The sequence below is a fragment of the Cryptotermes secundus genome, unplaced genomic scaffold (genome assembly GCF_002891405.2).
Source record: "Cryptotermes secundus unplaced genomic scaffold, Csec_1.0 scaffold238, whole genome shotgun sequence".
NCBI lineage: Eukaryota > Metazoa > Arthropoda > Insecta > Blattodea > Kalotermitidae > Cryptotermes > Cryptotermes secundus.
The window spans coordinates 2019649-2033461 of record NW_019728500.1 but is presented as its reverse complement, the minus strand read 5'-3'; the positions used below and the strand labels follow the sequence as shown (position 1 = coordinate 2033461).

At 44.9% G+C, this 13813-nt stretch overlaps 1 protein-coding gene across 2 annotated transcripts in view; it reads right to left on the bottom strand.

Annotated features, from left to right (window-relative positions):
- The window catches only part of LOC111865203 (b(0,+)-type amino acid transporter 1), a 123801-nt gene that overhangs the window by 72823 nt on the left and 37165 nt on the right, over positions 1-13813 (bottom strand). For both annotated transcript variants that reach the window (XM_023853051.2, XM_023853050.2), the window contains exon 2: positions 4387-4644. In XM_023853051.2, coding sequence (XP_023708819.1) covers positions 4387-4644 — 258 coding nt within the window. The remainder of the gene's footprint in view (positions 1-4386; positions 4645-13813) is intronic.

Sequence of the window (13813 nt, the reverse complement as noted above, 5' to 3'; positions counted from 1 at the left end):
GCACATAAAACCGTCTGCTCTCTATTGATTGGTTCGCGCACCTGGCAAAATCTGTTGTCAGCGTATCTAGCCTTGGCCCTTACGAGCAGAATGTGCAATGGATTTGGTCGAGTCCACTAAGGCAAACACTTTAGAGTTCATATGGGTTATAGCTCAGTCGGTATAGCGACAGGCTACAGGCTGGACGGCCCGAGATCAATTCCCGGCAAAGTCAAGATTGTCTCCTCTCCACGGCCACCAGACCGACTCCGAGGCCCACGTAGCCTCAAACCCCATGGTCACCGGGGGCGATTTCTCGGTGAGAAAGCGGCCGGGGCTTGAATCTGGTCAATTACATACATCTAGTTACGAGGCCAAGAATGGTGGAGCTATAACTCAACTCCCCGATATGGCTTGATGGAACAGTGCTTAATTAATTAAGTACATGTTCTTAGTTACAATACGTTCTGTATCCCGTAAGACAAATTCAGCTGCGACCACCTAACCTAACATTTAGTCTAAGTTTCTAATGCCAAACGCCATAGACATCTGTTATAAAAATTTCGGAAATGAAAAGTGTTGGCGAATTTCCACTACCTCGTCATTACTAAGTAATTCTATGTACTTTGGCTCTAAAAAGGTAAAGTTGTCCCTATGCTTAACCAGTTACTCACCACGCCATGAAGGTGTATGGAGGGGTGAAGGAATAGATCCACATTTTCTTGACCTCGGCACTACCTGTAGCTTAGTGGTCAGTTTCACGCCCCGGCGGCTTTACCCTAGGGGAAAAAGCCCCCGGTACCATTGGATAGGAGGTTGGGTGGACCCCAAAGCCCGTCTGGACGAGAGGAAATTCTTGACCATACCGGTCGTCCAGCGCGTAGCCAGTCGTTATACTGACTGAGCTATCACGGCTCCTACTTTGGCTCAAATAGAGCATAATTATTAAATAGTTTATATTTACTATCAGTGTGCACCCCTCGAAGAAAGAATTTTTTTTATATACTAATTGAGGTTAAAGACATTAAATCTGTCCATCTTTCCCACACTTTCTGCTCTCATTACGCCTGGTCATCCAAGTTGATTGAACTTTCGTTGAAAATGTATTTCGTCTACAGCTGCAAGATTCCCCACGAAGACAGAAATAACTACACGCTGAGCAACAAACTGTATCTACTTGTACAGTGTAATTCTGTGTTAACTTATCGGCCCTTCTGACTGGCGGGTAACACAATCAATATCCGGAAAGCCATCATTTAGTAGGGCAATCAATCAAGTGGTTATAACAGCTGACTGACCTACCTGCAGGCATTTTGTTGCGGGGGTGGGAGTCACACAATCTTTTATCTTCTTATGAATAACGCATTTCCCTGAATACACAAGTTGCGTGGGTTGGAAGTTCAGTACCTTTATAAATAGTGACAACTGCCATGGCAGAGATCGTCCTCGACCCAAACCCGTACTTATAATATAAAGTTTTGTGACTTACATATAGAACCGGGGGCGGGATAGCTCAGTCAGTACAGTGACTGGCTAGTGGCTGGACGACTGAGGGGTCGAGTTCGAGTCCCGACAAGGGCAAGATTTTTCTTCTTTCCACGTCGTCCAGACCGATTGTGGAGCACACTCTACCTCCTAGACAGTGGGTACCGGGGGTAAAGCGGTCCTGAACTATGTCAACCTGTTCAGTTAGTTCTGTATACAATTCACACCCAGTCATGCAGTGTGTGTTTATATGTGAACCTACTGATAGGCTGAAACTCTGTTTCTTGAGGCCGCGCCATAGCTCAAGCGGTTAGTCGCTGGCTTCCCATTGCGGCGGCCCGGGTTCGATCCCGGGTCTGGTCAAGGGGGATTTGTGGTGGACAAAGTGACGCTGGGGCAGGTTTTCGCCGATTACTTCGGTTTCCTCTGCCAATCTTCATTCCACCAATCACCCTCACCTACCATCTGGGGCTGGTACAATAGGCCAGAAGTGGCCGCAGTACAAGGGACTTAATCCCACCCCACTAGCAATAAAAAAAATCTGTTTCTTGGAATCCTGAATCGAATTAATTTCGTATGACAGATAATTTGTGTTGATAATTAGAATGATCAAGTCAACGAGGATGATGTGGGCAGGGCATGTAGGGCGAATGNTACTTCGGTTTCCTCTGCCAATCTTCATTCCACCAATCACCCTCACCTACCATCTGGGGCTGGTACAATAGGCCAGAAGTGGCCGCAGTACAAGGGACTTAATCCCACCCCACTAGCAATAAAAAAAATCTGTTTCTTGGAATCCTGAATCGAATTAATTTCGTATGACAGATAATTTGTGTTGATAATTAGAATGATCAAGTCAACGAGGATGATGTGGGCAGGGCATGTAGGGCGAATGGGGGAGAAGAGCAATGCATATAGGATATTGATGGGAAAGCCAGAAGGAAAGAGACGACTGGGAAGACCAAGGCGTAGGTGGGTAGGCAATATTAAAATGGATCTTAGAGAGATAGGATGAGATGGTATAGATTGGATTAATCTGGCTCAGGATAGGGACCATTGGAGGTCTCTTGTGAACACGGCAATGAACCTTCGAAGTTCCATAAAATGGTGGGAAATTCTTGAGCAGCTGCAGAATTGGCGGCTCCTCAAGATGGGCTGAGCTCCATGAGTAAGTAAGTAAATAAGATTTCATTTTATATGANATCAAGTCAACGAGGATGATGTGGGCAGGGCATGTAGCACGAATGGAGGAGAAGAGCAATGCATATAGGATATTGGCGGGAAAGCCAGAAGGAAAGAGCTNACTGCAGAAGTGGAGAAATGGTGATCGTGGGTGGTGATTAAGCAAGGATTCGGAAGGCTGTGCTCTTGGCATGAGGGTACGAACCCGTAACCCAGCCTAGACTCCTGCCGGTAGCTTATAGCGCACTGCAGCTATTCGGAAACACCGGAGCGAGTCCCCTTTCTGACTCTCTGTGTGTGTCAGCTGTACACGGGACGCTGGAAACTGTTCGTAGTGAGTCAGTTTGGTGTCCAGAGAAGGGAAGAGCGGGTGAGGTGCTTGTTCGTGGTTCTAACGTGCTTGAGAGTGAGAGGGCGCCACAAGCTAATACAAAAGGATATAAATAAAGCTGTCAACCCTCACACCTCCTCTGTCTGTGCTGGCAGCAGAGAACAAACATTCTTTAGATGATATAATCACGAGAAAGTGCCTCGTGATGCCAGTGATGCAACTGCCCAGTAGAGCCGAAGCATCCGACTGACAAGCCAACTCATGGCACTGGCTCTAACGAGTTATGGCTAGGCCGACTCAGAATTATGTTGGGAACATGTGAAATTGATTGAACCGGGTCATAATGATGTTCAATTTCGGATCCAAGTATTAATTCTTCTTAACTCTTTGCAACAAGGAAACTATCGGAAGATATCATCGAAGTTATCCGAAATCCTTCACGGCTTCAAAATACACGCCATCTGACATCGCAATCCTGACACCTAGGCTTCCAACTTAGGTAGCGACGAAGTTCCGCGTTTCTGTCGTCATTACGGTCTGTTCCGGCTCATGTGGGCTCCGGCTTCATGGGCGCCTCCGGGACATTTTCCGGGGATTCGGTTGCCAGTCACATTTGCAAGGGATCCAGCCAGAAAACCTTCTGACAAATTTACTTTAACATCATTGTTTAAGACTATGTTACTGGTCGCCCAAACCCAGAAGATCCTTTACAGAGTTTTGCTTTATGGTATAATATTCTGTACAGTTCCTTCTCTTTCCACTTGTGATTTTTTCCAAAATTCAGGGGGAGGGCCGGATGCCTGGTTTTCCCTTTCGCTGCAGCTTCCATGGCTCGGATCGCCTGCATATCCCTAGGGTGAAAAAGTGTACTTATTCTAAACTTGCCCTGCCAAGCATGAACTGGAGCCAGTACCAGTGAATAATGCTCCACTTACCGATCACGGTGCCAGTGAATAATGCTCCATTTACCGATCACGTGCCAATGAGTAATGCTCCATTTACCGATCACGTGCCAATGAGTAATGCTCAATTTACTAATCACCGTGCCAATGAGTTATGCTCCATTTACCGATCACGGTGCCAATGAATAATACTCCACTTACCAATCACCTTGACAATGAGTAATTCTCCATTTACCAATCACCGTGCCGATGAGTAATGCTCCATTTACCAATCACCGTGACAATGAGTAATGCTCCATTTACCAATCACCGTGACAATGACTAATGCTCCACTTACCGATCACGGTACCAATGAGTAATTTTCCATTTACCAATCACCGTGACAATGAGTAATGATCCACTTACCGATCACGGTGCCAATGAGTAATGCTTCATTTACCAATCACCGTGCCAACGAGTAATTCTCCATTTACTAATCACAGTTCCAATGATTAATGCTCCACTTACCGATCATGGTGCCAACAATTAGAGCCACCCCACTGAAGAGTCCCACCCGTCTCTTGAGGTGAAGAGTGTCGTCCTCAACTGCGTCCGTCCCCTCCAGCTTGTCTCCCCCTGGGACGGCCACTTCGGACAGCGATGCATCCGTTTCACCGGCCCCTGTTGCATCCCCGACTGAGACGGCGTGCCCGTTCCCATTGGCGATGTTGCTGTTGCCGCCACGCCAATGGACTCCTCCATCTTTGTTGCCGGATACATTATTTTCTGAAACGACAAAGAGTGTCAGGCTCCCTGTGCTGTTGGGTTCACCTGAACATGGTCAAGAGACTTCCCGTCAGACAAGTCAGTTAAGCCTCGCTACTTCGTCCACATTGTGATGTTCTGGATTACTAAGCCATGCTGTATTTTAGGAGATTACTAACGTTTCGGAGAACCATAATGACTGTGTCTTCAGGGTGGAAGTCTTCATGTTGTGAATTTTTGTTATTACACTGTGTAGTATACTAGCATAATAGAACTACTTTCGGCCCTGAAGATGGAGGTAATATATTCCTCAGAAACATACATGAAGCCACAGGCAAGAAGATAGTATTTTTCAGAAATAATATTCACGATGAAGTAACTGAATATATATCCTTGGTCGGTTGTTTTTGTTCAGTTCAGGAGCTGCTGCTATGAGACAGAGCAATAAGCATGAAACAAGTTCAGGGAACCTGTTACTTGCTTCTTGCCCGTTGCTTGCACAGAAAATCCTTGGTCCTGGAAAGTTTAGAAGCACGTTCCTCGGAAACGTCGGTGAAATTTTACCACATCGCACAGCGTCACATCATCTAACATAGTACGTACTCTTTATGAAGATGACTCTCAGAAACCTCAAATCCCAGCATGCAATGTTGTTTTAAAAATATAGAGTTTCCGACAATGATAAATTCTAAGAGTTCCACTTTAGGGGATATGACACCGTCCAGTACAGTGAAAGTCACCAGACTACACGGCGTAACGTAGCCACCTATGTGAGAAACTCAGATCCCTGTAACAATAAATTTGTCTCATAACTCAGACACAAAGTTTCACGTCGCCATCTTGTCGCAAATCAACATCGCACTTCTGACACAATTGCCACGTGTATGAGTGACTATAGACGGGTTTTGGATTGCTGACTCAATTTATTGACCATTTTAACACACGACTAATGACTACACTTTACAGATCACTGATACACACACATTAACGTTCTTAGTCTGTTAGAGCCTCCACTAGTCGTTGCCTGGTAACGGCTTTCAACGGCGAACGTTCCCCTTACTCTGTGTTCCCAAACTATCCCCGTGACCCAGCTACAACCTTCTAACAGCAACAGCTCACAAGGACTGGACCGCAGCAGTCCTCAAACTAACTCACTCACTAACTAGCTCTTCCTTTTTGCACTGCACTGCACTGCACTGCACTAGCTCTCGTTAATTGTCCTGCTTATAACAGCCCGGCACAGAGAACACCGTTCCTCTGTTGCTGTTAAATCGTTGCTTGTTATGAATTCGTTGTCTAGCAGCGGGCGTTTATTTACAGAGTCATTACCTAGCAACGTGTCTACATGATACAGTATGTAAATTAGAAATAGTAGTAGTAGTAGTAGTAGTAGTAGTAGTAGTAGTAGCCGCAGCGGCGGTGATATGAGATTTCAATTGATGCTCACATCCTACAATGGCTTTGGATTCTACACAATTCACTCTATTACCAATTTGTGGACGACCTGGATTTATCTCCGAGACTAAAGCGTGTGGTTAAGCAGTGAAGTGGTTCAGGGTTATCGTAAGAGCTGCTTAAGAACTTGTGGATTTCCTTTTCTCAAAATGCAAACTAGAAGTTTAAGAATCTGAAAGTTACATTTATTATTGGAAACAAACACTTGGAGTCAAATATGCAAAGACAGGAATACCGAAGACTTGGGAAATTTAATTGTGAAAATACGTTACGTAAAAGAAAGACGTACAGGCAAAAGCAATTATAAAATACTTTTAAAACAAAATAACAAAGTACATACGTTGATTCAAAGGTTCGTGTGAACATGTGATGAAATTTTAGATTTAGAAAGTTGTAAAAATAGACCTCTAGGATTTGAGGTTATCACACCGGTGATTACGAAGAATTTTATCTTCTTGGTTACAACGCCGTGAAGTATGTTGAAAGTCAACAGAATTTACGGAGGAACATGTCGACTTTCCATCTTCAGAATCGGGCAGTAAGCCAAGAAACATGCTAACAAGAAACAGGCAGCAATCAGAACTTTGCGTTTAACTTCTTGCTGGGCTTCCCACTCGTCCCTGAACATGGAGGCGATTGTTCCACCGAAATGTGGGTTGACTTTTATCGGACTACTTGTTATATCCAAGAATACAGAACTCTTCGTCAAAATAAATCAGTTAGGGCTTCCCCACAAATTGTACCGTGTAGAGGTACCACTCAGTGTGTATCTCCTTTGAAGTTACTTTGACAAATGATGTTTCAAAACGACTGGATACAAGATAAATAATTATCACAAACATGTCCGACTACGGTCTATGCATTATACAGTTATTACGAACCCTCTCCGGAGTCCTAGCTACATTTAAAAATACAAAAGGCTTCAGAAGCTTGAACCGCAGATGTGAGCGGGGGGAATCGTTCTACTCAGTTGCTCCCTTCAGGTGAAGCTAGTAACCGCGTGTTCGAGATTATCTCGGGATAATTGACCCAACTGAATGAGTTTCTTCTCCTCATTTTACACCTGCTCATGGAAACAGCCCGAATTTCCGAATGTGTACTTTAAATATACATACGGTGTCCAGTATTCAACAAAATGTCACGATTTAGAGGTGTGTGACTATAGACGGGGTATGGATTGGATATTGGATTTATTAATACTGTGACGTGTTGCGCAATGGAGGACAACCCCTCACCCCGCCAGCGGTGACGTAACACTTTCGGAGCGTTGCCGTTGCTACGGTAATAAGCCAGTCAACACCCTGCCTCTCCCCGCGGTAACGTAACACGGGATGCCGCCGTTGCTACACAGCAGGAAACAACTCCCGACAGTGTTGTTAGCAACACGGCGCCAGACAACAGTGGTGCCTATTACGTGGCTGTTTTCTGTGTTGTACGGAATGAGGCTAAATAAGGAGCAGAGAATACAATTCACAGCAGTTCTCAAGTTCTCGGGTTACGAGTTCACGAGTTAGTTCTCAATGCAGCAGTTCTCAAGTTACGAGTTAGCCAGGCAGTCAACCTTTCAGTTGTAGTCTAGCCTTCGCAGGCCAAGTAATTGTAATACTGAAGATAGCAGTAGCTGTGGGATTGTAAACTGTGTGATTGTATGAGCGAGTGTGCAATAAAATTCGCTATATCCAATACGGCGTGAAGTTATTTGTCGCGTTATACACCCAACACGTGACAATTTTCTTCCTGGAGATTTCGTTTGTCGTGTTCAACGATCGCCAAAATGTTTTCAACTCTATGTTAGATTTTATCATCCAACTCTGACCGCATAGATCGCATTTCGGCCTTCATTTCTTCCTTGTCGGTTTCGATTTTCTCTCGCAGTTTTTCTTGGCCGACTCTCCTCTCCTCTCGGTCGGCCTCCAATATGGCCATCAACTCTTTATGGCCGGTTTTCCTATTTGCCTCCGTCTTTTCTTGGTAGGATTTCATGTTGGCGTCCATTCTTGCCAGCGTTTCCTCTTTGTCATTTTTGATTGACCTCCATTTCGTCCTTCTCGGCTTTCTATCGGCCTTCATTTCTTTCAGCATTTGTACTCGGTCGGTATCTGCTTTTACTTGGTTGGTTCTAATTTCTTCTTGCATGGACTTCAAGAGCTCTAACACGTGTTCCATTTTTCCGTTTGTAGGGTAGCAGTGGGAGCACAATAAGTCGTGATTACTCGTCGCGTGTTTAAGTTCGTAAAGCACTTCTGACAGTCACGTGTGTAAGTTCGTAACCACTTCTGACACCAAATGTAACGTGTTTCGTTACTATACTATATATATATATTGTGACATGTTGAGCTATGGATGACGCCCCTCACCCCCGCCAGCCGTGATGCGCCGAGCGAAGCCGAAGTGAGCCGAAGTTAGCCGAGTCCTAGCATCCTGGTCGCTATGCAACGCGAGTCAACAGCGATGACGTCACCAAGGGTACCGCGGGTTGCTAGGCAGCGCGGGTAAACAGGATTGCGAGAGACGATGGTAGTAACAGCGGTTGCTACCGCTAGCGTTGCTAGCAACACAGCACCAGGCAACAAGGGTGCTTATTACGTGGCCGTTTTCTGTATTGTCCGATCGAGGCTACATGAGGAGCAGCGAAGGCTATTCACAGAGTCCTCGAGCTACCTCCGAGAGAGTTCCGAGTTAGCCAGTAACCAATAGGTTGCATTTGTGATACTGCAGATAGCAGTAATTGTAAATCTGTAATTTGGGTGATTGTAAGTGCGAATGTGAAATAAAATTCGCTATATCAAATACGGCGTGAAGTTATTTGTCTCGTTATACGCTCAACACGCGACAATATATATACTACTATACTTATAATACTATAATATGAACTCCGTGGCCTGAAGTCCGCAAGCGAACTATACCGACCGAGTGACCGCAGCTTGTAGGCGAAGTTAGTGGCAACTTTAGCGGATAGAGAGTGTGGCGTGGTCAGTGCAACGGCCGTTAATTTCGGTTTCCTAGACAGGAGCCGCTATGTCCTTGAATCGCTCCTCAATTATCATCACGAGGCTGAGTGGACCCCGTTGCAGACCCACTACTCAGAAAATATGTTAGCGCCGGGAATCGAAACCCGGACCTCTGGATCTGTAGCCAGGAATTCTGACCACTAGACCACAGGCGACGTCACCATAAAATGAACATTAAGTTAAAAGCTAAACACCAGATACGCAAATTACTGACATCAGAGCTTTTGTGTATATTCGCGAAATAGCGTTTACGAAATGTAGGCCACTTTGCCCTTTCACATATCTGTATACTATTCAGTTCAGATTATGCCTGGTGGGAACAGGGGCATATCTCCCTCTGTGCTATTAAATCGAATTTAAATCAAACTACATTTATGTCAACCAGGGAAAGATATTCTGCAGTTCTCTACAAGTATTTAGAATAATGATTTAAATAACTCCACGGAGTATAGTCCTCTTTCAGAAATGTCGCTCAGCTAGTCAAGAAACTTTCAAAATTTAATGGAGCCACGAGGCTGGTTAGCATATTCACAAGAACCCACAATTGGCACCCATTATGGGCCAGTTGAATCCAGTCCCGCCCTTCCACCTCATTTCCCTAACATAAATTTTCATATCCTCCAATCTACGTATAGACCTTTGTAACAGCCTCTTTTCTTTCGGGTTTCGTATCAAAATTTTGCAAGCACTTTCTTTGGTGCCATGAGTGCCATATACCTCGTACTCCATCTTTCATTCATTGATTATCCTGACAATTTCTGCCATGTCAAGTGGGTCCCTTGTCACCACGGCATGGCGCGTCCTCAGGTTGTGGGTGGAGGAGACGGCCCCCAGATATGGAGGGTAGCTGCGAATATATTGAATAAGCAATCGAGGACAGTCGACAAGGGGTGGTCCTCCAAATTTGGAGTGTTTAGATGAACGACCTAAGCTAAAGAAAATGGATGTGGAAATATTTTCACCGAAAAGGGATGAAGTGACGGGAAGTTGGAGAGGACTGCATAGTGAGGAGCTTCATAAATTCTACTCTTCGCCAAGTACAATTATAATGGCCAAGTCAAGGAGGATTAGATGGGTAGGTCATGTAGCACGAATGGGGAAGAGGATAATGGTGGGAAAGCCAGAAGGAAGGAGACCACTAGGAAGAACAAGACATAGACAAATGGATAAAATGGATCTTAGCTAGGATATGGTGGTGTGGACTTGATTGATCTGGCTCAGGATAGGGACCACTGGAGGCCTCTTATGGACACGGTAATGAACCCTCGGGTTCCATAAAATGCGGGTAAGTTCTTGAGTAGCTGCACAACTGGCGGTTTCTCAAGAAGGGCTCATGTCCATGAAGTTAGTTAATAATTTCTGGCGAAATAGAACTTATGTACGTGACTTTCTTCAGGTAGAGGAAGACTGACAGAGCTCTTAAGAACCGTACCAATGTAGGTAAACACACAGTGCACAAGAACAGGAAGGTTGTGTTTCAGTGTAACTTGTACTCCCTCGCACTTACGTCACTGTTTGCAACGTGCGTCAGTGTGCAATGTTAACATAACGATTCAAGATTAGTTTGGAGAGGGAATGTGTAACCAAAGTGACGGGGTCATGTGATACGATTGCACGATACAGCATGTATTTTTGTTTCAATTGCATTCATAAGCATGTTGGGCCAAAGTATTTCTCCAAAACGAATAATAGGTAAATTTGGGCCTCTACACTGTGTCCGACCACTGATTTAGCTCATTTTGGTTTACAGCCTCCTCTGAGAATGTGCAACAAGCAGATTGGTGTAGAGGCAACACTACAGGGTGAGCCAAAGATCAGAAACAGAGTTAAAGATGCTAAAGATTGGTAGAAAAATAGAATGATGTAAAGAAAACATAAAGAAATATCAAATCAAATAAATAGAGGAAGACGGAACATAACAAAGACTGAAAAGCAGATAGGAAGGAAATAAGGAAGAAAGAAAGAAACTTATTTCTTCGCCGTAAAAAAGAAGGGTGAATAATATTATTTTTGGGGGGTGGGGGTGTTATAATTCCTGTGCATTAGTTTCATAATAATTGTATTATCACCTTTTCATGAAATGTACTGTGGCGCATAGACCTGTTGATAAACGGTGACTCTGTAAACAGCGGCCGTTGCTAGGTAACGCCCGCAACATACACTCACGCAACAACAAAATGACGGGGTTATGCATTCCGTTTCTAAGCAACGGTTCTGTAAACACGTTTCCGCTGAAACGAACACGCATGCAACAATAGAAAAACGGTATTTTCGATGTAGTCCGTGCTGAGTAGTTATGTTGAAGACAGATAAGTTGATGAGTTAAAACCCGTGTGAAGGCGGGGTCCAGTACCTGCACTGTGACCCTGCGAGTCGAACGAGGCGACGGAAAGGGAAATCTCAGATCTGAGACAGTAAAATATGGTCGCGAGTCCCAAGGGAAACGGACTCGAGAAAGACTGCGCTGGCAAGGGCCAGCAACATATACAAAAGACAAAAGCGTCCTCTCGTCAGAAAGGGTGCCCCACAAAAATAAGACCGTAACTGTTAAACAGTAATAAATATCTGGTCATAAGCACCAGATGGGGCTCGACACCAAAACTTACTGACTGACTGTCAGTCGCAATGTGACTTTAATTTGACTTTGATCAGTTCATTTGAGTGAGTCCATTCCAGGTTCATAGAGCGGCTGGAAGAATTAGAACAATTAAAAAATATAATGAGCTCATCGGGTATCGAAACCGCGACTTTCTGGCTTGTAGCATAGTGGCTCGACCAGCTACACTACAGCTTGCCCCGATATGCCAGATTATTATTTGCAATTAAGGGTTAAGAAACGCACAGACATTCTCTGTGAGGTCAGTAAGCTTCGGAAAGAACAAAAAACTGTCCTTCCAAAACCACGGGACTTCCCAGTCACATGAATTGCGTTCATCCCTTGAAGTCCCGTCTGTTCGCAAATAACATGCATTCCACATCCCACTCTTGCCATCTACACTGCAACACTGGAAGTTACAAAGGAATTTTCAATTACGTGAACCCTGTTACAATCCTACATCAAGAGACGCATGCACTTGACACTTTCTCTGACCCGCCTCATAGTCACGCGTAAGAAGTTTTCTAACTCGCACGGGGCAGCATTTTCACTCCCACGTCCGCAATTACAGTAACATTAAATTCAGACACTGCTTTATTAACAACGGTAAAGCTATCCTGTAACAAGCTATGGAGGTCCATAGGTTTGTGAGACGTCGAGGTACCCACATTTTCTAGATAATCGGCACACAGATGGCGGTGAGGTTGTCAGCCTCGCTCGCCGGCCGCCCTTTACCCCTAGAAAGATTCATGGTACTCTTTTCTGTTAGAGGCTGAGTCGAACCCAAGGCCATATTACAAATGGAAGGAATAGGTGGATTAGAAAATCCAATGATCTCATCGCGAATCGAAACTACGACCTTCCGGCTTGTAACACAGTGCCTCAACCAACTACGTTACAGACTGCCCCCACACTGCTATAGTGCCCGCATCAAAACCGGTGTTTCACACGCAGCAGTAACTTGTATTTGCTCTGTTGCATGCCATGCGCATCAAGTCGCAAAATCTGTGAAAATCGCGCATTTACCTTCAGGAGACACTTCTCAGATAATAAAGGCATATCTGATGGTTACAGGTGAAAGGTGAAATTATTTCTGTGCTTAATTAAGCAGCCATGCTATGTCGTCTTACACACGACTGGTTATTAAAATACGATCCTCAACCCGTTTTTAGGCAGTGTTTGCCGCTTAATGCTCACATCCTGCCGGCATGACCGCGTTATGACGAAGAACGCCAAATATTTCATCTTCATAATGAGTTCAGGGTTAAGTTAGGAACATGATCGCCTTAACTTTATGGCGTTCCTTGACAATACAAAAACAAAACAAAAACAATCTCCGTGGCCTGTAGTCCTCAAAAGAACTATACCGACCGAGCGACCGCCTCTTATCGGCAAATTTAGTGCAAACTTTAGCGGATAGAGGGTGTGTCATGGTCAGCGCAACGAATCCCCATAGCCGTTAATTTCGGTTTTCTAGATCGGGGCCGCTGTTTCCTAAAATAGCTCCTCAATTTGCCTCACGAGGCTGAGTGGACCCAATTCCATACCCACTACTTCTCAGAAAATCTGGTAGCGCCGGGAATCGAACCCGGGTCCCTTGGATCTGTAGCCAGGAACTCTGACCACTTGGCCACAGAGGCGGTGTTCCTTCACATTACAGGGATGTAAGGTTTTTCCCCTTCTGGAGTCATGTTACTCTTCCTGTTTCTTCCTTCCTTACTCATTGGTCCATCCGCTTTGAGCCTTTCTTTTTTTTCACTTCCATTTTGTCAACTGGTGCTCTGTGGTCTAGTGGTCAGCGTTCTTGGCTACATATCCAGAAGTCCGGGTTCGATTCGCGGCGCTACCAGATTTTTTCGGAGAAGTAGTGGGTCTGGAACGGGGTCCACTCACCCTCGTGATGATAATTGAGGAGCTATTTCAAGGAAATAGCGGCTCCGGTCTAGAAAACCGAAATTAACGGCCGTGGGGATTCGTTGCGCTGACCACGCGACACCCTCTATCCGCTAAAGTTGGCACTAAGCTTCGCTGACAAGCGGCGGTCGCACGGTCGGTATGGTTTGCTTGCGGACTGAAATCACGGAGTTTTTTCTTTTTGATCTCCTGCTTGAATTATCTTTGTTCATTG